Genomic DNA, 22,894 nt, shown 5'->3' with positions numbered 1-22,894 from the left:
ATGTCTGTGTCTGGAATCATTTCTTCCTTCCATTGCAGCAAATCCCAAGATCTAAACAAGCCAGCCGAGGAGAACAAATCCCAAGATCTAAACCAGCAAGCAGAGGACAACAAAACTGAAAATCTAAGTGAACACACCGAGGACAACAAATCCCAAGATATAATTGAGCATGGGGAAGATGACATCAAATCCCTGAATGACCGGAGCGAAGGTGGCAGCAAATCCCCAAACCCAAATGATCTGAGTGAAAATGACAGCAAGTCCCAAGACCCAAATGATCAGAGCGAAGGCAAACCCCAAGACCTTACTGAGCTGTCCGAAGACAGTAAATCTCAAGATCGGAAGGATCAGAGCGATGAGGAGCTGGTGACACCATCCGGGACATCGGAGCTGCAGTCCCAAGATGGGAAGGAGAATTCTCAGAATCGCAGCTCTCTGTCCTGGGGAAAGACTGCGACAGATGTGAAGGATGATCTTTCCAGCTCTCTTACTACGGAGCCGAGCACAGCTGCTCACCGCTCCTCGCGCGGCTTTGACAGGTAAGCGAAACAACCGCACAGTAGAAAGAGAGCTACCTGGGCTTCCCTCCTTTCCTTCGGACTCCAAGTCGAGTCTTTCGTGTTGGGTGAACTTTTCAAACGCCCTTTGGTCATAACAGCTACGTGGGGCTTGTCTTTTCAGTTTCGTGGCCTTAACCTTCGATTGCCAAACACTCTTAGTAGAAAGGAATTTCTGTCCAATGTACTATGTCTTTCAAAGCCCATGAGAATTGATTCTATCTAACTTCTAATGGATTACGCATCAATATTAGAGGGGTTGCATTATGCACAGGTTACCCAGTTGTGCTATAAGAGTTGTCATCCCTGAGCTCCTCCCATCCCACTATACCATAGCGATCACATCTGTGATGGGTCTCGATTTCCCTTTCCTTTTTAGCAAACTCAAAATCTTAAAGCAGGGAGATTGGGACGAGCTGCAGAGTTCGCAGGAAGAAGAGCTTCCTTTCTCCTTATGGAAGACTGATGATGAATGGAGGGATCACATACCTACCCAGCACTCTGCAGAATGCAAGCTTTCCTACCACACCCACTGCTGCTTCAGCGCAACTGAGTAAGTCGATACAGCAAGTTGGAGTGGAAGGCAGACTCTGGGTCTGAGGGCTTGTCCACACTTCCTTTTGTGCCGTGCTTCTAGGTACAAGCCTTGGGATTTCCAGATCCGTGTCCAAGCAGCCTTCCTTCCTTCCTTCCTTCCTTCCTTCCTTCCTTCCTTCCTTCCTTCCTTCCTTCCTTCCTTCCTTCCTCCCCACCCCCTCTCTCTTTCCTCCTTTCCCTTCCTTCCTTCCTTCCTTCCTTCCTTAGGGCAGGGACCAAGGTAGAGGGTCTTCTAGGTATCCCATCAGATATCCAGGAAATAAACAACTATCTGACTTTTAGAAGACATCTGAAGGCAGCCCTGTTTAGGGAAGTTTTTAATGTCTGATGCTTTTTTATTATTATCATTAATTCTGTTGGGAGCCTCCCAGAGTGGCTGGGGAGGCCCGGCTAGATGGGTGGGGGATAAATGATAAATGATAAAATCCCTTCCTTCCTGTCCCAGCTCTTTCCCCGAGAAAACCTGCAATTTACCACTGAATTGGAACAAATGGCAGTGTCAGGACCTTGAGTCATAGACAGGGCACTTTCCCCCCCTACCATAGTCCATACACAATCTAGATCTAGTGCATGTGCGCACACACACACACACACACACACACACACATATATATATATATATATATATAGACGCGGGTGGCGCTGTGGGTAAAACCTCAGCGCCTAGGACTTGCCGATCGCATGGTCGGCGATTCGAATCCCCGCGGCGGGGTGCGCTCCTGTCATTCGGTCCCAGCGCCTGCCAACCTAGCCGTTCGAAAGCACCCCCGGGTGCAAGTAGATAAATAGGGACCACTTACCAGGGGGACGGTAAACGGCGTTCCGTGTGCTGCGCTGGCTCGCCAGATGCAGCTTGTCACGCTGGCCACGTGACCCGGAAGTGTCTGCGGACAGCGCTGGCCCCCCGGGCTATAGAGTGAGATGAGCGCACAACCCTAGAGTCTGGCAAGACTGGCCCGTATGCTTCTCAAGAAACTGTTTTCACTGCCAAAACAGAAGCTTGTCATGGATTGATTCTGCATTACCCTGCTGTTTGCCCATGTGAAAGCAGATGTAGGCGATCCTGGCAAGCGTATTGACACCTGCCCAGTGGGTTGGTGGGGGTATATCAAGATGGCAAACCATCACTTCCTTCTTCATTCCCCTGGAAGCATGTGCAGGGAGGAAAAGGAATAGGTAACCTAACCAAAGGCAGGGATTTCAAGTGCTGGACCGAGAAATCCTGGATTGAGAGAAGCTGTATTTTCTGCACTGCAAATGGGTTAGCGTGCAGGCAGCTTCAGCCTATGTGTTTCCAAAGTCCTGCCACTTTTTTAAAAACACTCCCAAAGTCCTCTAGTCCATCTCTCAGGCCTGGGAGACCTTCTGTCAAACACGGCACGGCCCTGGGAGCCAGTGTGGTGTAGTGGTTAAGAGCGGTGGACTCGTAATCTGGTGAACCGGGTTCGCGTCTCCGCTTCTCCACATGCAGCTGCTGGGTGACCTTGGGCCAGTCACACTTCTGTGAAGTCTCTCAGCCTCACTCACCTCACAGAGTGTTTGTTGTGGGGGAGGAAGGGGAAGGAGAATGTTAGCCGCTTTGAGACTCCTTTGGGTAGTGATAAAGCGGGATATCAAATCCAAACTCCTCCTCCTCCTCCTCCTCCTCCTCCTCCTCCTCCTCTTCTTCTTCTTCTTCTTCTTCTTCTTCTTCTTCTTCTTCTTCACCTTCACTGAGCTTGGTTATATGCTTGGTTGGAACCCTGAGCTGTGTCAGCCCTGAGGCAAGCCCTCTGTGGCCTTTGAGAGAAAGAGAAATCCAGGGGGCAGCCTAAAGGCAAACCCCACCTCCATGGTTTATTTCCCAGTATGTTTCCGAGCACAATTCAAAGTGTTGGTGCTGACCTTTAAAGCCCTAAACGGCCTCAGTCCAGTATATCTGAAGGAGCGTCTCCACCCCCATCGTTCTGCCCAGACACTGAGGTCCAGCGCCGAGGGCCTTCTGGCAGTTCCCTCATTGCGAGAAGCCAAGCTACAGGGAACCAGGCAGAGGGCCTTTTCAGTAGTGGCACCCGCCCTGTGGAACGCCCTCTCACCAGATGTCAAAGAGAACAACAACTACCAGACTTTTAGAAGACATCTGAAGGCAGCCCTGTTTAGGGAAGCTTTTAATGTTTGATGTATTACGGTATTTTAATATTTTGTTGGAAGCCACTCAGAGTGGCTGGGGAAGCCCAGCCAGATGGGCGGGCTATAAATTATTATTATTATTATTATTATTATTAATTTATTTATTTATTTATTTATTTATTTATTTATTTCCCTCCTTCCACATTTCCGGTTTCTCACAGGCAGATGATCAGGCACAGCCCCGTGTTCCCTACAAAAGGACCGTGTTACCAAGGCTTCTTTCTGAAAAAGCGGCGTGCAAAGTTCAAAAGATGTAAGGTGTGTGGCGTTCAGGTTTGGAGTCCCACTCTGTTCTGGTCTCTCCTCCAACTGGGTTGTACTGGTGGTGGTGGTGTAGGTGAAGGAGACATGCCAACTTGATGTTGTGCCAGCACATCATCTACGTTACTCCAGCTCTGCCTCTACATCCCCACCGATTTCTCCCAGGTGAAACATGGGATGGAGTTGAATTTCCTTCACTGACCTAAGGGACTGAGGAGGTCAGCAGCTTTTAGGCCTGCCGGTCTTTAAAGCTAAGTCCATATTGCTGTTCCCCTATACCAGGTCTCCTCCTCAGCCGAGAGGATGCAAAAGGCTGGCAGGAAGGAGATGAAAGAGAACAAGATTTTCAGCAAAACTCTGCCACCAAGGACCACTTCACCCAGTTTAAGGTATCTGGGCAGGTTGGAATATGCACTGCACAGGGTTGGACCAAATTACCCTTGCAGTCCCTTCCAATTCTATCATTCTATCTGACTCAATATGACAGACAGGCATTTAGCAAATTAATTAACCAGTGGCTTTGTCAGCTGCTATTAGCTGTGAAGGAATTTCCACATTCAGAATAAGTATTGAGTAGCAGTACCAGGGTGGATTTCATTTAAATTAGGATTTAAATCACTAGTCAGTAAGACTTGATCTGAATCACTAGTCAGTAAGACTTGATTTAAATCTTTTTTTCTTTTCTTTTTTTTACAGAAAGATTCATTCTTGCTGGTATAATCTTAATATTTACAACCAGATGAAGGTTTCATTTTTGGAATAATAAATTTTCAGATTAGTTTTTCCCCACAGTTATATCAAAAATTACTTATTTGGTTATACTATTAGACATACATAGATAATTATGAAATTATTGTGAGGTTTAATAAGTTAACTGTTTATATCTGGACAACTTTTCTGCTGTACTTTATCGGAAGGAGAAAAATAATCATTTCCTTAATAACAATTTAAACAATTTATTTAACTAAAACAATAGCATTATAGCATATGGATCCGTGTTTGTTAACTGATGTGGTTAAACAATATTTTTTTAATAAAAAAAAAACTTAGACTGAGTTTTAGCACACATTTAAAAATTTAAATCCTTATATCCGGATGAATAGCCTTTGGACTATACTGTAACTTAAATAGAAAACTATCCATAGAAAGATTTTTCCTCCAAAAGCATTTTATTTTAAAAATCCAATTTAAATTTTAAAAATCTGATATATATATATATATATATATATTTAAATCATTGATTTTTATCCACCCTGATCAGTATGAATATCGGATTCTTCTGGCATACAATGCATAAGGGATAGCTGAAAAATCATGCTTGGCTTGTGGGCATCTAGCTAATAATCACTGTTGGAAACAGGACTCAGTGCAAAAAAGACTGACCTTTTTGGCTTAAAGTAAAAAAGACTGACCTTTTTGGCTTAAAGCAAAAAAGACTGACCTTTTTGGCTTAAAGCAAAAAAGACTGACCTTTTTGGCTTAAAGCAAAAAAGACTGACCTTTTTGGCTTAAAGCAACAGAGCTTGAGTTCTGGCATTTCTAAGAGTGAGTCCCAGAGACGTTTGACTTCAGGCCAGTCTGCATATTATGGGCACTGCAGAACATTGCTTTTCCATTTTAACTTTCCTCATCTCTCCAGGCCATGTCCTTCCTAACCAAAATCCGCCTACCAGGCCTACTTCAATGCCTCCCTCTTGCCCCCAGTGTTTTTGCTTGGGTGGAATGTGTTTACTGAACTCTCAAAGTACCTCTTGGAGAGTGTTCACATTACCGCCTTAGATCACAGTGAAGTTGCTATTTTCTCCAGTGCATTTTGCAGTGCTTATGTCTCAACTGTTCCCATTAAGTAGTGTCAGATTCATTTCTGTTTGGGTACACGCCAGCGGGGGTTGATTGGGCAGAGGAGTTCACACCTTGACTGGAGATGAATTAGGAGTGGCTTAAGGATTCCTTTTTTAAAAAAATAATTGTTTTAGTTTTCAATTACAATAATCCAATGAAAGCCTCATTATAAAAACGCCAAAATATAATACTATTAATAATGCTAATCATTCAAAACCCAAATTATACCATAAAGGTGACTCCCCGCCTGCTAGAATTGATGGTTTGATTATTTACTATGTTTCATAGCAGGGGTTGTGATCACAGCCTTAGTGACCTGGGTAGAAACTAGACTACTGTAGAACGTACGAAAGAATGTTCTTTCATATGTGGTGGACCTGTAAAAGGGTGAAAGAGTATTGGGAAATAATTCACAATGAATTGAAAAAACCAGAGTCCTTTTTCTTTGCGATAATTCAGACGGAAATTCCCAGGTGTCAGAAAGGTTATTTATGTATGCCATTACTGCAGCCTGTGTTTGGTTAGCTCAAAATTGGAAAATGAGCAAGGTCCCAACTAAAGAAGAATGGCAACTTAAACTGACAGAATATGCATAGCTTGTGGACCTAACATATAGAATAAGAGAACAAGAAGAACATACGTTTAAGGAAGATTGGAAAATGTTTATTGAATATATGGGGGGAAATTGTGTACACTTGAAAACGTTGGCAGCATTAAGATAAATTCAGCAGTGTGATTAGGTTTTGATGGATGTAATAATGGAATACTGAATGGTTTAGTTTATGTAAAATATGCAGGGATTTATGCAAAATGAACCACGGAAAGAGAAGAAGGGAAGTCACTGATATTTTAAGGTTGTTTAAATGAATATTGTAAAATGTAAAACAGAAAATTTAATAAAAATTATTTTAAAAAGAAGAAAAAAAGAAACTAGGCTACTGTACAAAGGCAAAAATTGCCTCTAGCCTCCCCCATTACGGGGATGTTCATTAGAAGACAGCCCTGAAGAAAATGTAGTTCTGTGTGGTCTGAAAAAGGTTCCCCATCATTACAGCAGGGTGACCAATTTGGCAGTGGTGGGACTCACTTTGTCAGCTTCCAAAGTTTGAGCCAATTTTCTGCTTTCTCAGTAGGATGGTAGGTAAAGGTGCATATTTTATTTTGTCACAGTTGCAGTTTTATTTCTTTGTTCTCTGTTGCGATGCCCGATCGAAACAGCAAAGATTGACTTGACGTCGTGAAGACTGCTGGAAATAACTTGTTGGGGATTGTTTAATCCTCCATTTTGCATAACGTGAAGTGTTGGCCATGGCATCATTCTGACACCGGGCGCGAGAATCTCCCTGCCAGAACTACTGCTTCTAGGGAGGTAGAATTCCAGCAGCTGAATGGAATACAGTGGTACCTCAGGTTAAGTACATAATTCGTTCCGGAGGTCCATACTTAACCTGAAACTGTTCTTAACCTGAAGTACCACTTTAGCTAATGGGGCCTCCTGCTGCTGCTGTGCCGCCGGAGCACGATTTCTGTTCTCATCCTGAAGCAAAGTTCTTAACCTGAAGCACTATTTCTAGGTTAGCGGAGTCTGTAACCTGAAGCATATGTAACCTGAAGTGTATGTAACCTGAGGTACCACTGTATTCCATTACTGGCCAGCTAGTTGAGGCCTCTGTCGTCGATAAATCTTTCTTTTTTTTTAAAGATATTTATTAAGATTTTACAGAATGAAAAAAGAAAAAAGAAAAATACAAAATAAAAATAATTAAAAAACAATTCCATCTTGCCATCACTTATCTTTCATTTGCTTGTTTCCCAGACCTCCTCACACCTCCCTTTTTTGTATTCCAATTCAATTTATTAGTTCAGCAAATCCTTTCCCTCTTTATTTATCCTAGTCTTTAATCTTAAAATATTATACCATTAAATTTTTACCTGTTAGTAATCCCTTTTTTCATATTCCTTATAGTGTTATAGCTAAAAACCACTTAACTTTTTATCCAACATCATTCTAACATTAATTTTACAATATTTCTGTAGATAGTCTTTAAATTTCTTCCAATCTTCTTCCACTGACTCTTCTCCCTGGTCTCGGATTCTGCCGGTCATTTCTGCCAGTTCCATATAGTCCATCACCTTCATCTGCCATTCTTCCAGGGTGGGTAGATCTTGTGTCTTCCAATACTTTGCAATAAGTATTCTTGCTGCTGTCGTGGCATACATCTGTCGTCGATAAATCTGAGTTCATCACTGTAAAAGGGAGGGAGAGACCCAAATCGTTGTAATGATGAGCTGCATGTCTCTTGGCAGGAGAAGCAAAGTTTTGTACAATCTCTACACGACCTTCTGTGATGAGGGAGAGCTGTTCGATACATGCCTTGCTCCCGGAGCAAGAGGTAATGCATGAATTGGAGGAGTTGTGTTGTGCCTCTCTTGATGACAATCAGTATGCAGATGACACCCAGCTCTACCTCTCCTTTAAATCAGAACCAGTGAAGGCGGTGAAGGTCCTGTGTGAGTGCCTGGAGGCGGTTGGAGGATGGATGGCGGCTAACAGATTGAGGTTGAATCCTGACAAGACAGAAGTACTGTTTTGGGGGGACAGGGGGCGGGCGGGTGTGGGGGATTCCCTGGTCCTGAATGGGGTAACTGTGCCCCTGAAGGACCAGGTGCGCAGCCTGGGAGTCATTTTGGACTCACAGCTGTCCATGGAGGCGCAGGTTAATTCTGTGTCCAGGGCAGCTGTCTACCAGCTCCACCTGGTACGCAGGCTAAGACCTTACCTGCCCGCAGACTGTCTTGCCAGAGTGGTGCATGCTCTAGTTATCTCCCGCTTGGACTACTGCAATGCGCTCTACGTGGGGCTACCTTTGAAGGTGACCCGGAAACTGCAATTAATCCAGAATGCGGCAGCTAGACTGGTGACTGGGAGTGGCCGCCGGGACCACATAACACCGGTTCTGAGAGATCTGCATTGGCTCCCAGTACGTTTCCGAGCACAATTCAAATTGTTGGTGCTGACCTTTAAAGCCCTAAACGGCCTCGGTCCTGTATACCTGAAGGAGTGTCTCCACCCCCATCATTCAGCCCGGACACTGAGGTCCAGCTCCGAGGGCCTTCTGGTGGTTCCCTCATTGCGAGAAGTGAGGTTACAGGGAACCAGACAGAGGGCCATCTCGGTAGTGGCGCCCACCCTGTGGAACACCCTCCCTTCAAATGTGAAGGAAATAAGCAGCTATCCTATCTTTCTATCTTTAAAAGACATCTGAAGGCAGCCCTGTTCAGGGAAGTTTTTAATATTTAACGCTGTACTGTTTTTAACACTTGATTGGGAGCCGCCCAGAGTGGCTGGGGAAACTCAGCCAGATGGGCGGGGTGTAAATAATAAATTATTATATTATTGTCAGCAAAAAAAATCTGGGCAAGGGGCACTTGAACTTCTTTTGCCTATGGCTTTGTAAATGTGGGTTGTCGCCGCTGCGCATGCGCATTCCCCTTTCACTGATGTTGTTGCCAAAAAGGCCAAATTCCAGAGAGCGCTATAGAACAAAAAAAAATGGCATCCAGAATTTGAAGACATTCTGGATCCGGCAAGAGGGTGCGGGGACAGGACAGCGGTGAAAGGAAAAACCAGATCCACAGTGTTGTTATTTTTTCCAGGACTCTCCAGGGCCTGCTCCATTTTTGGTGCCATCAAGAAGGGGAAGATTAATATCAGCAACCTCCTCCTTAGTTTGCACACGCTGGGAATCCTGTTGACCAAATCCGAGATGTACCAAGCTCTCAAGTTCATTCCGATGGATGGTGCGTGCTCTCACTCCCAGGCCTGTGGGTTGTCGGCAACAGTAATTTTGCATTCCTTGGAAACAAATGGGGAGGTGGGTGTTTGGAATTTGTGGGATACGTATTGTTACTGGATTGGGCGTTGGGCTGAATGACCTCTTGGGGGCTGGACCTTCCAACTTGGGGATTCTTGACTAGAAGATTTCTCCAAATGGGTTTTATACCGGTGTAAGTTGCCTGAGGGACATGGCTGGCGCTGTGGTCTAAACCACAGAGCCCTAGGGCTTGCTGATCAGAAGGTCGGCGGTTCGAATCCCCGCAACGGGGTGAGCTCCCATTGCTCGGCCCCTGCTCCTGCCAACCTAGCAGTTCGAAAGCACGTCAAAGTGCAAGTAGATAAATAGGTACCGCTCTGGCGGGAAGGTAAACGGCGTTTTCGTGCGCTGCTCTGGTTCGCCAGAAGCGGCTTAGTCATGCTGGCCACATGACCCAGAAGCTGTACGCCGGCTCCCTCGGCCAGTAAAGCAAGATGAGCACCGCAACCCCAGAGTTGGCCATAACTGGACCTAATGGTCAGGGGTCCCTTTACCTTTACCTTTAAGTTGCCTGAAGTGTGGCTGGTCAGAATTTGTTAGTAGCCTGGTCAAAGTGGCCCAGGACCACTCCTTTTTTAGGGATGCTTCTCAATACCTTGCCTGTTGCATAAAGAAATTGCCAAAGGCTGTTCTGGCAGGGAAGTATGGGAGGCCATTTTGGAGATGGGCATGTGTCTTTCTTCCCCTCCCCTTTCCTCTTCCTTTGGCTGGGAATAATGTCATTAAGTGGTGTGTGTAGACTGGGCAGAGACAAACAGAGAGCTGGGATGGTTCTGGAAGCATCTTACAGTGCTAGTTGACTGTCCTGTAGGAGCAGTGAACTTTGAGGCATCTGACAGAGCATTCAGTGCTGTTCCTCCACTTCTGATCAACCTGTATATTTGTAAGTGAACACAAATTCTAAACAGCCTCGGCCCAGTATACCTGAAGGAGGGTCTCCACCCCCATCGTTCAGCCTGGACACTGAGGTCCAGCGCCGAGGGCCTTCTCACAGTTCCCTCCCTGTGAGAAGTGAGGTTACAGGGAACCAAGTACAGGGCCTTCTCTGTAGTGGTGCCCGCTCTGTGGAATGCCCTCCCTTCAGATGTCAAGGAAATAAACAGTTACCTGACTTTTAGAAGACATCTGAAGGCAGCCCTGTTTAGGGAAGTTTTTGATGTTTGATGTTTGATGTTTTATTCTGTTTTTAATCCGTTGGGAGCTGCTCAGAGTGGCTGGAGAAACCTAGCCAGATGGGTGGGGTATAAATAAATTATTATTACAACTCTCTTGTAAGCCTCCAGTGACTTTCCAAAGGAAACCAAATCTGCGTATGCACTGCACCCCTGAAACCTTTTACTGCTCCGAGAATGTGCACAACAATTTGAAAACAACTAAACCAAACACAATTTACACCTTCTCACAAACAAAATCAAAATCGATTTTTTTTAATCCAAATTTTTCAGCTTCATGTTTTAGCTTTATTAGAAATACTAAATCATGACTGCACAACCATCAAAATATATTTTGTAGCATCCAAAACATTTTTCTTCAACCTGTTCCACTCACTTCTGAGCATCAGCGCAAATATCTGTGCACTGACAGCTGAATCTTCCCTACAGGGAGGGAAAAATAATCCCTGAATCTAGAATTTGATATTAAAAATTTCATTGATGACTTTGTGAGAAATGGATCAAAAAAATTCATGTGGTTTTAGAAGCTGAATGGCAACATCTGGAGGCACATGACTGAGGTTCAGTTGCGGAGCACATTTTGTACTGCCTATTCCACGTCTCTTACCAATTTATCTTGCCTCTTCTTCTCAAAATAGTGCATGGGAATCTGGATTTCGCTGACTTCCTGGACATTTTGAAGACCACCCCATCCTTCACAGAAAGAGAGGGTACGTGGAGGGGGGATTGTGGGAATGTTGAGGAAAGTAGGAGTGGATATATTAACTAGGGCCCTGCGGGACTTGACATCTTTCCGCAGGGCCTGCAAGACAGAGCTGTTCCCCCAGGCCTTTGGCCAGGGCACAGTCTGACTCCCTCCTTTGGTAATCCTCATAGAACTCTAGCCCAATGGTTGCCATTAATTTGATTCTGAATTGATTTTAGAATCAATTGATTTTAGAATGTATTTCAATTACAGTGGTACCTTGGGATGCGAACGGGATCCGTTCCGGAGCCCCCTTCACATCCCAAACGGAACGCAAGACGCGACGGCGCGTCTGCACGTGCACGGGTCGCGTTTTGCCGGTGCCGCGCATGCGCGCGACATCATTTTCAGTGTCTGTGCATATGCGAGCGGCGAAACCCGGAAGTAATGTGCTCTGTTATTTCCGGGTTGCTGCAGAGCGCAACTCGAATGTGCTCAACTCGGAGCGCATTCAACTCGAGGTATGACTGTAATTGATTGTGGCTTCCATCCTCTGTAAGGATGAGCTGTGTGCTGCTGGCTAAGAGCCAGAACAGAGGAAGATGGCAAAAGAGGAAGATGGCTGCATGGCTAGCCCTTTTATAGGGTCACGCCCATCTACCTGGTCACACACAGGGGGTTTCAGTATCTGCGCTTGACCAAGCTGATAAAGCTCATCTTCCTCCAGCCGAGTCCTTTGGAATCACCCTCTGACGATAATTAACGACCTGAGCCTCTGCTAAGGCTCCAGGCACATTCCATTCAGCAGAGAATCAAAACAGCACATGGAAGTGATGAGATTTATGGCTACGTGGCTATGCTTTATTTTCTAAGCTATGCACACAGAAAAAAAATCCTCTCTGTGTGAGAGCAGAGAGCAACTGAACAAAGGAACAGGAAACCAGTACGTCACATCCGTCTCCCATCTCCCGTGAGACTTCCAACAGCCTGGAATGTGTCTGGAATGTAAACAGAGTCTTGTGACTCTAAGCAGCTGCACAGTGGCAAAACAGAAACTAACGGGGGGAGGATGCTTCAGAAGAGGTATGACAGGAAGTCCTCCCGGTTTGGGGCAACATTCCCCTGTGTGTCCACTCTAGGCAACAGGAATTGTTGTATTTGACTGCTTCAGTGATGATACATCCCACAGAAATGGAGCAAAATATGGCTGTGTTTCCCATTTTCTGACCTAGGCTGAGTACACACTCTACCTTTAAGCTTATCCTTTTCCTCAAAGAATTCTGGTGACTTCTGCACTATTAAGGATTGCTGGGAATTGTAGCACCAGGCTTAGCCACACCTGCCTTTTGCCCTGTTTTTTGCAGACACAAGTTCACGGTTATGAGTGTCAACATCGCATCAGCTCGGCCAGTCAGTGTCCTTAACTGCACTGACACTGGTATAGTAAAATATGGCAGATAGGGCCCAAGCGTGAAATTTCCTAAACGACTCCTTGGCAGGGAGAACTAGGGCAACACTCTGCTTGCCCGAATAATCCCCCCACTGGAATATATTGGAATTAAGTGGTTATTTTGTGCACACTAATAGACTTCTTCTTCCTTCTCTTCCCCTCACTTTCTACAGCTCTCAAGAATGCTCTGTTCATTTTCAAAAACATTAGGAAAGACATGGTGGCCATTGATGACTTAGAGACCATTCTGGCTTGCCTGGGGGTCACTCTGACCCCCAAGGTTATACAACATGCAGTGGGATCCATCCGAGTTACCTGTAAGTATCCACCAATTTCAGAGTATGCTGCAGTAGGACAGGGTGGGTTGTGTGAATGCACTGAATGTTTTGCTGGTGGGCTGCAAATTTCAGCCAGGCCTCTGTAGTCCTTCAGCTCAGCAAACGTTCTTCCGATCCAGGGTCAGAAAAGAACTTTGGAGGTTCATTAGCATTAACTTACAAGACCTCAAATTCTCTTCCAGCTCAGATTCATGCCCAGTCCAGAGAGGAACATCTGGCTTTCCTGGCCTCGCCTCTTCAAAGTAACAGAGTTACATCCCTCTGTAGTATTTAGCACTGAGCCAAAATTTCCATCTGGGATATTTTTATTCTGCAACTGGGAAGTGAGACGGAGAGAGAAAAAGAAAGAGGGGGGGGGGATAAAATCTAAAGATTTTAGGGTTCAGAGAAAATAGACAAATCCTGCAGCTTAGCATAAAAATATTCGAAGGTCTACTATCCCCTCCCATAGGAGCCTGATTGCATCTTTAGATCATCTACAGAGGTCCTCTTGTTGATTCCAAATCCACATTTGCTTGGAATAAGGAAGAGACCTTTTTTTACCATTATTGCACTCAAACTTTGAAACTCCCTGCCTGGGGAAGTTTGTTTTCCCTCCCCCCCTCCGCTTATTGGCCTGCCACAGCATTAAAAGTATGGTTTCTTAAGTATGCTGAGAGTTGATAAAGGTAAAGGGACCCCTGACCATTAACCCCAGACTCTGGGGTTGCGGCACTCATTTCGCTTTACTGGCCGAGGGAGCCGGTGTTTGTTCCGCTGACATGTGGCCAGCATGACTAAGCCGCTTCTGGTGAACTAGAGCAGTGCACGGAAACGCCGTTTACCTTTCCGCTGGAACGGTACCCATTTATCTACTTGCACTTTGACATGCTTTTGAACTGCTAGGTTGGCAGGAGCAGGGACCGAGCAAAGGGAGCTCACCCCGTTGCGGGATTTGAACTGCCGACCTTCCAATCAGCAAGCCCTAGGCTCAGTGATTTAGACCACAGTGCCACCCATGTCCCCTATTCCCTTCGCAGAGCTACCATTCCCAAAGTTTTCTGGGAAGAGGGTTGAGTCTGGAATTCACAGCTCTGTGATGGAAATAGGTGCCTCCTATTTCCAGCTCTCAGAACCCTTTACAAACAACACTTCCCAGAATTCTTTAGGGGAACCTGTGGCTGCTTTAAGTGCAACGGTACTGCCTTTACTATGTAGTGCAGATGCTCCCAGAATCTGACATCCGACCCTGTAAAATGCAGATAAAGGTAAAGGTAAACAAATTCCCAATTGCAAATCAGTTGCATCAACTCCAGCTGCTGAAGAACTCTCCTCAGCCTGTTGGTCTGGAAGATCAACAGGACTGGACAACACTGGTGGATCTCACTGGGAAAAGCGGAACATTGCACCAACCTTGAAAACAGGAGCCCCTAAGCATGTGGGTTTAAATTGCTGCAGGTAAAGCTGCCTGCAACCTTTGGCAAGATGGCAAACAGTTCAAGAAGGACACTGACAAACTGGAACGTGTCCAGAGGAGGGCAACCAAAATGGTCAAAGGCCTGGAAACAATGCCTTATGAGGAACGGCTAAGGGAGCTGGGCATGTTTAGCCTTGAGAAGAGGAGGTTAAGGGGTGATATGATAGCCATGTTCAAATATATAAAAGGATGTCACATAGAGGAGGGAGAAAGGTTGTTTTCTGCTGCTCCAGAGAAGCGGACACGGAGCAATGGATCCAAACTACAAGAAAGAAGATTCCACCTAAACATTAGGAAGAACTTCCTGACAGTAAGAGCTGTTCGACAATGGAATTTGCTGCCAAGGAGTGTGGTGGAGTCTCCGTCTTTGGAGGTCTTTAAGCAGAGGCTTGACAACCATATGTCAGGAGTGCTCTGATGGTGTTTCCTCCTTGGCAGGGGGTTGGACTCGATGGCCCTTGTGGTCTCTTCCAACTCTATGATTCTATGATTCTAAATGGGGAGAGGCATTCCTTTGCATAAGCAGGACTCATTTCCTTACATTCTGTTACAGGGGACGGGAAAATAAACATCTCAGAATTTCTGTCACTTGTGAGAGGACCACCAGTTTGCCATAAAGGACTAGGTAAGTGATCATTGCCCATGGACTGGGGTCCATCTAAAGGAATTTCGCAAGGCTCCTCTTTGAAGCTGAATAGGCACAGCGATTGAAACAAGTGTTTTCATAGGACTTTCACGGTGTTCAAAGTACTTCAGAAACATTTGCTTCTTGTAGAAAAATCTGTGGCCATCCATATGTTGCCGGAACGCAACTCCCGCCATTTTTGAACATTGGTCCTGCTGGCTGGGGCTGATGGGAATTGGAGTCAAACAACATTTGGAGAGCCAAAGGTTCTACATCCTTACAGCGACATTGTACAACTGGTTGGAATTATTAACCTGACATAGTAGAATAGGATGGGGGGGGGGGGACAGGACTTGAGGGGGAAAGAAAGTAACATACTTGGCTTAGTATGTGTAAAAGATTTACCCATTTTTAGAGGGTCATGAAATTCTACTCAATATTGAGCCAGAGCAGAACTCCAACATATAGTTAGCAGAGTAAAAACTTAAAACACGTTGCAGGATTCCCCAAAAATTGACCAGAGGCGATTATATTTCATCCAGCAGAGCTTTACTGCTACTGAAGGCAAATGAGCAGAATGGTCACAAATCCAATATATTCAGGATTGGCATTGTCCATAAGAAATCCAGTTGCAGTAGTCTTAACTTAAACTTCCAATAACATCTGTATTAATCTAAACCCGAATACTATGTACAGAATATCACATCAGAAGGAAAAGAGATAGAAAAAGAGAATGAAATGCTGGCTCCTTCTGGCCTTACTTTTATAGTCAGCATGACCTTGAAAGAAAAGACCTAAGAGAACCAGTTTAAACCAGCCGTACTCAGCTTCTCTGAAGGAATAACCCAAACATCATGAACCTTCTGCTTGTTTCTTTCACGCAGAGAAGCTTCCAGAACCCTCTTGAATTAATTAGAATAGGAAAGATCTCTACACATCAGAGCAATACTTTCTGCACTAGGAAATGGAAACTGACGTAGAGGCAGGCATACCTTCCTTTGTTTTCTGTACGAGTCACTGATCTGGAAGGGGGCACCTAAAAGGAGGTAACCCTCGAGCAGTGACTTCAGTGGGTAGGTTCTGTTAACAGAAGATCATCCTCCTGTGTCTGCATGGAGAGTAAATGGCCTTTGCTCTGTATACTTGAAGGAGTGTCTCCATCCCCACCATTCAGCACGGACACTGAGGTCCAGATCCAAGGGCCTTCTGGTGGTTCCTTCACTGCGGGAAGTGGGGTTACAGGAAACCAGGCAAGAGGGTCTTCTCAGTGGTGGCACCCACCCTGTGGAACACCCTCCCTTCAGATGTCAAGGAGATGAGAAACTAGATAACCTTTAGAAGACATCTGAAGGAATCCCTGTACAGTGGTACCTCAGGTTAAGTACTTAATTCTTTCCGGAGGTCCGTTCTTAACCTGAAACTGTTCTTAACCTGAAGCACCACTTTAGCTAATGGGGCCTCCTGCTGCTGCTGTGCCACTGCTGCACGATTTCTGTTCTCATCCTGAAGCAAAGTTCTTAACCTGAGGTAATATTTCTGGGTTAGCAGAGTCTGTAACCTGAAGCATATGTAACCTGAAGCATATGTAACCCGAGGTACCACTGTATAGGGAAGCGTTTCAATGTTTACTGTTTCATTATGCTTTTATATATGTTGGAAGCTGTCCAGAGTGGCTGGGGCACATTAATATATTGTCATTATCATTATCATCATCTTTCTCATTATTAGCCCAGTCCTGCCAGAGCACTAGATCTTGATGAGCTGCAGCAGGCAGCCTTCTCTGTGCGTACATATTTTCGGTTCATAGGAGACTGGTCATTTTATTTTTATTTACTTCTTGCTGAACTCTTAAGAGCTCTCTCACGGCACACTGATGCGCCCCTGCCTGCACACAGTTTAGAAGTTGTTGTGCAAAATGTTTTTGTTTCAGAAGTACAGTGGTACCTCGGGTTACAGACACTTCAGGTTACAGACACTTCAGGTCACAGACTCCGCTAACCCAGAAATAATACCTCGAGTTAAGAACTTTACCTCAGGATGAGAACAGAATTCGCGCGGCGGCAGCGGTGGGCCCTATTAGCTAAAGTGGTACCTCAGGTTAAGAACAGTTTCAGGTTAAGAACGGACTTCCAGAACAAATTAAGCTCTTAACCTGAGGTACCACTGTATATAAGTGTTATTCTGTAGAGGCCTTGTTTCAGCTGAAGCTGCAGAATCTGATAGGGTCTCTTTGCTTCTCTCTGTTACATCTGTAGATGAAAGCTCTACTTGGGGGTCTTCCCGGGGCTTTTCTAGTAATACAGATGATTCAGAGACCCAGTGGAGAATGCTGCCTGCTCACCAGCCTCTCTTCTATAATCCTGATTACGACGCCGCTCTTGCCCAGCTACGGAAGAGGAAAACCAAATCCCAGAAACCTGCTGAGGCTGAGCAGACCAAACCCAGTACTGCAATTCCTGAAAGCCGTGTGGAAGAGAAGACCATTGAGTGGCCAAAAGTCCGACGAAGCTTTGGCTATACAAGCCAGGACACTCTGTTTCCTCTATCCTCCACCTTATCCTTGAAAGAAGATGCCAGGATTTCCGCCCAGAAGGCAAGGAAGATGTCGTTGAGCGCAAGCCAAGAAGAGGACGTTCCTTTCTCAGTGATCAACTATGACGCAATCCAGAAGCAGAAGAAGAAGAAGCGGCTGTCCTTCAGCAAGGATCTTCCAAGGAGGTATGACTTTGAAGAGACCTTCCAGACATCGGATTCCGAAAGTGAAGGCAAACCATCAGAAGCAGTATCCGACCAGCAAGGTGGGTTCTGAAATGTTGTCCATTCAATGCAATACATGCTTGAACTTGCGCATTTTGAATCAAATGAACTGGAGGGGTGGTTGTCATTTACAAGATGGGATTTGTCTTCTAATGAATACAGTGGACGCTCGGGTTGCGAACGTGATCCGTGTGGGGTGCACGTTCACAACCTGCAGCGGGGCATCTGCGCAAGCTCAGGTTGCGATTTGGCGCTTCTGTGCATGCGCAAAGAGCGATTTAGCGCTTCTGCACATGCACGACCGCCGAAACCCGGAAGTAACCCGTTCTGGTACTTGTGGGTTTTGACGGGTGCGTAACCCAAAAAAAAACACAACCTGAAGCGGCTGTAACCCGAGGTATGACTGTAATAGGGAGCCAGGGTCAAGGACTGCACTTTTTTTTAGCCTGATTGCTGCTAAGCCCCTATTCTGCATGGCGTCTAGGGAAGCCAGATGCTTCCACACTACAAATTTAGTGCCATGCTTCATTCACTCACTTTTATACAGGGTGTCTGCACGAAGATTTCATCCAACCATTGTTATCCTGTATTTCCACTGTGGTTCTATTCTTTTCTCTGACTGTGCAACCCTTCCAATCTTTCCAAAGCATTTGGGTGATGCATCAGTAAAAGAGAACCAATCACATCTCAGCGCACATTTCTATGTACACAGTGGCGGAGCTTCATGCTCTGGCACTAGGGGGGGGGGAAGAGTGGGGACAGGGCTGTCGCACATCCTGGGGGTGTGGAGCGCACCCACAGGGGCATGGCGCCCAGCGTGGGGGGGACAGCCATGATGGCACCCCACCAGGATCGCGCTGCCAGGGGCAGTGTGCTCCCCCCACACTCCTCTTCCTCCACCACTGTATGTACACATCCCATTACGTTCTTTCCAACCGTTCAGTGTGACATGGCTGCTGTTTGTGGAGCCAACAGAAGCTCAGCAAACTTTCATTATAACCTTTGGTGATGGTGCAATTTTTAAAGCCCATTTTTGCTTTCTTAATCAATCTTTTAATTATTATTAAAGTGCTTTTTTCCTTTTTCATAAAAAACCCTAAAATTATTAATATAAAGTTTTATAGGTATAGAAAAACCAAACAACCCTATTTCTGATCACTGCTGAAATGGCAGTAACTGGAATGGTTTTTTAAAAATAAAAATACTCATGTTATGGCATTATTGTGCTTATAGCATCATGGGTGCTTCCTGACAGGGGATTAATCTGCAAGCGGACCATTGAGATATTGCATATGGGGTTTATATCTCTCTTGAGTTTTACCCAGGAAGGGTAAATCCAGATTAAATTGGGGACAGGGATAAGTTATGGCATTTCGATGCCGATGACATTATGTAGATCAGAGTTTTCCAAGCTGTGTGTTGCAACATGTTAGTGGGTCGGTTGCAATATGTAGGTGTGTCTTGCGAACGCTCCCTGTGCTTCTCCCGGAACTGGAAAGAGAGCAGGCAGCCCTTTGCGGTTTGCTGGTAGAACAGAATTAGTGTGTCGCAAAATGATGGACGTCTAAAAAATGTGTCGCCAACATGAAAAGTGTGGAAAGCTCTGATGTAGATGCTGCAAACAGCTACGGTGGTGGCAGCAACAATTTGCAAACCCGAGAAGCATTAATCCTACCAAACCTGCCTCCAGATATCTGGAACCATACTCTTTAATATCATAATGCAAAACAACAACAACAACAACCCCATGATGGTGTTGTGGTGCTGTTGCATGATGCTGTTGTGGTGACGCGGGTGGCGCTGTGGTCTAAATCACTGAGCCCCCTGGGCTTGCCTATCGGAAGGTTGGCAGTTCAAATCCCTATGATGGAGTGAGCTACCATTGTTGTGTCCCAGCTCCTGCCAACCTAGCAGTTCAAAAGCACACCAGTGCAAGTAGATAAATAGGTACCACTGTGGCAGGAAGGTAAATGGCATTTTTGTGTGCTCTGGTTTCTGTCAAGGTGTCCCATTGCGCCATAAGTGGTTTAGTCATGCTGGCCACATGACCCAGAGAGCTGTCTGTGGGCAAACGCCAGCTCCCTTGGCCTGAAAGCGAGATGAGCGCCGCAACACCATAGTCGCCTTTGACTGGACTTAACCGTCCAGGGGTCCTTTAACCTTTACTTCCCAGAACACTGAGCAAATTCTAGGGGCCAGACTCCCAGGTTTACTTCCCAGAACACTGAGCAAATTCTAGGGGCCAGACTCCCAGGTTTACTTTCCTTTAGACAAGAGACCACTGGAGACCAATGTCTTTGTAGTTTTGCTTTATTTTCAAATATATAAGTAGAGCATAGGAGAAGCAAATAAACACTCCTAAAGTTGGCAGAAAATCAGCCAAGCTTGCTTCGGATTCCACAGGCAGTGCATCTCAGACTGCATCACTTACAGCCAATCAGAGTTCCTCCCCCTTTCTCCCTTTGCCCTCCTCTTTCTCCTTCGCCAACTTCAAAACAATCAGACTGTTCCTCTGCCTCCTCACACTAGCCCAAAATCTCAAAATCTGTTAGGTGCAAGCCACCACCATTTACACATGTTCATTATGTGCGTGACCACGCATACATGCATCATGCCGAACCCAGAAGTGACCTGAAAAAGTCACAAAAATGTCGCAAAAAAGGGGCAGAATGGGGCAGGGACATAACAGGGTGTTTGCAAGCTTTTACAATGGTGTTTCAAATATGTGTGATTTCACGTATGTGTGGTGCATGGGAACGTAACCCCCACATAAATGGCGGGGGGGTTGCCTGTATTAAATGCCAAAAACTGGAGATAGAATTGTAGAGTTGTAGAGCTGGAAGGGACCCTGAGGATCATCTAGTCCAACCCCCTGCAATGCAGGAATATGCTGCTGTCCCATACAGGGAATCAAACCTGCAACCTTGGTGGTATCAGAACCACCCTCTAACCAATGGAGCTATCTAGATGTTCCCATCAATTCGAGGCACATTTAAGTTTCTTTTCTTAATCCCCGCCCACTGAGGTAATGGAAGCCAGCCATTTCCTCTCCCCCTTCCCTTCTGTTATCAAGTGATCAACTTAATATGTCATTACCATCCAGAGTCAGTAATGTTATGTGTGGGCAGAGGAGTAAGCTGTGTTAAAGATGAGGAAATGCAGAGCAAAAAAAGTTATGCCTCTTCACTTCAGAAAACAAGCAACGACTTGGCGGGGGCTTCGCAAAACATTTGATCACGTGGGCAGCCTGTGCTCTATGAGTGCCACTTTCTCCCGATTGAAGTGCAGAGTGTTTGAGGACCGGGACATTCGCAGGGGAACCAAAATGCTTATTTACAAAGCTATTGTACTACCAACCTTACTGTGTGCTTGTGAAACGTGGACCACTTAAAAATACCACCTCCAGCTCCTTGAAAGATTCCTTCAACAGTGTCTTTGAAAAGTTTTAGATATTGCCTGGGAAGACAGGCGAACTAATGCCAGAGTACTGGAAGGAGCAAAGATCACCAGTGTCGAAGCAATGATTCTTCAACATCAACTTCGTTGGAGTGGTCATGTTGTGCAGATGCCTGATGATTGTCTTCCAAAGCAACTACTCTATTCCGAACTTAAAAATGGAAAGTGTGATGCTGGTGGTCAACAAAAGAGGTTCAAAGACTCTCTCAAGGCAAATCTTTAAAAATGTAGTATAAACACTGACAACTGGGAAACATTGGCCTGCGAGCGCTCCAATTGGAGAACAGCCTTTACCAAAGATGTCATGGGCTTTGAAGACACTTGAACTCAGGACGAAAGGGAGAAATGTGCTAAGAGGAAGGCATGCTTGGCAAACCCTCACTATGATCAAGTCCTGCCCAGAAACCTATGTCCCCACTGTGGAAGGATGTGTGGATCCAGAATTGGCCTCCGCAGTCATTTTCGGACTCACTTTTGAAAACGGTGCTTATGGAAGACAATCTTACTTGGCTACGAGTGATCGCCAAAGAAGAAGAGGAGTTGTACTGGTATTTCTCACAGCAAATGCACAAAGCAAAGACGTCTAAAGCATTCCTGTGTCTGTGAATCTGTTTTGTACTCTGGACAAAACAGGGCTCTCAGAGATGTGTTTAATGGTGTACGTGCACATGGAAGGGAGTCCCACACTTTGTAGGTTTGCTGCAGGAAGCACTAGTGCCTTTTCACACATCACACGGGTCAAACACACATTGGCCTCTGAAAGTGCCCTCGGCAGAGAGCCTCAACCGGTTTTGACTTCCTAATGAGTGTATTTGCATGATCCCTATGATTGTAAATACAGGCCGGTCTTCACTTATTGTTCAACTTTGTTTTCAAGTGCACCCTTGAAACCTCCTGGCTTTGCACCTAAGAACAATTGCAACTATCCATTGGATCATCCCAACTTGGCCCACATAGCATGAAGCAAGTGCAACCCTCAGTTGGTGCAGAGTTCAGGTTTCAGTTCTGTGTCAAAGTTGCCTTTTCAAAGGGTGCAAAACACCACTCCTCATGAACAATCGCCTTTTCATGCAAAACAAAGCCAAATGCTACAAGAACATAAGAAAATTCTTGTGAGGGCCTGGGACTCGGGCTCGGCCTCGGAACCAGAGGAGTCTCAGTCCGCACCGGATCCTTTGCCTCAGGCGGCATCTGAACCTAGTCTGGGGCCTGATTCTGAAGAGCCCCAGTCTGCATAGGTTCCCCTGCAAGAAGCACCAGCTGGGCCGAGTCAGGGTCCTGAGCCTGCCCTGGCTCCGGATGCGGGGATTACCTCGTTGCCTTCAGCTGGGCCATCACTTACAGCTGCTCCACTACCAGTTGGGTCAGGAGAGGCTGAGGCGGCCTCTGGGTCTAGTAACCCACCGACATCTTCAAAGCTGCAGAGACTAAGGTCTGAGAGAAGGAGAGACCTGAGTACTCGCAGGAGGAGTGCTCGCCTTCGGGCGAGACAGGGAGGTGAGTCACCGGGAGATCAGGACCAGCCGTTACCCCAACAAAGATAAAAGGCTGTCGGACCCTGTCCCAGGTTGCGGGAGCAACATTGCTGTTTGCTAGAACCTGCCTGTGACCCTGTGCCTGACCTTGCCTGGTTTCCTGCCTCATGTCCTGCTTT

General features: G+C 45.8%; 2 protein-coding genes across 5 annotated transcripts in view; both read left to right on the top strand.

Annotated features, from left to right (window-relative positions):
• SPANXN2 (SPANX family member N2) lies at positions 1 to 4,362 on the top strand. Its single transcript, XM_077918309.1, has 4 exons — positions 1 to 539; positions 937 to 1,110; positions 3,485 to 3,581; positions 3,867 to 4,362. The coding sequence occupies exons 1-4, from the start codon at positions 1 to 3 to the stop codon at positions 4,056 to 4,058; spliced, it is 1,002 nt and encodes a 333-aa protein (XP_077774435.1). The 3' UTR covers positions 4,059 to 4,362.
• A 4,721-nt stretch (positions 4,363 to 9,083) lies between these two features.
• Positions 9,084 to 22,894, top strand: part of LOC114582269 (uncharacterized) — a 110,298-nt gene continuing 96,487 nt past the window's right edge. For 2 of the 4 annotated variants that reach the window (XM_028703172.2, XM_077917440.1), the window contains exons 1-5: positions 9,084 to 9,227; positions 11,112 to 11,183; positions 12,782 to 12,925; positions 14,956 to 15,027; positions 17,283 to 17,825. In XM_028703172.2, the coding sequence (XP_028559005.2) occupies positions 9,194 to 9,227; positions 11,112 to 11,183; positions 12,782 to 12,925; positions 14,956 to 15,027; positions 17,283 to 17,825 (865 nt within the window). In that variant the 5' untranslated portion in view covers positions 9,084 to 9,193. Of the gene's footprint in view, positions 9,228 to 9,822; positions 10,185 to 11,111; positions 11,184 to 12,781; positions 12,926 to 14,955; positions 15,028 to 17,282; positions 17,826 to 22,894 lie in introns of those variants that run through there. The other 2 variants (XM_028703174.2, XM_028703176.2) reach the window with 2 other exon arrangements.

This window comes from Podarcis muralis, chromosome 13 (assembly GCF_964188315.1).
Source record: "Podarcis muralis chromosome 13, rPodMur119.hap1.1, whole genome shotgun sequence".
Taxonomy (NCBI): domain Eukaryota; kingdom Metazoa; phylum Chordata; class Lepidosauria; order Squamata; family Lacertidae; genus Podarcis; species Podarcis muralis.
The sequence above is the reverse complement of the archived record's forward strand: the minus strand, read 5'-3'. Positions and strand labels throughout refer to the sequence as shown.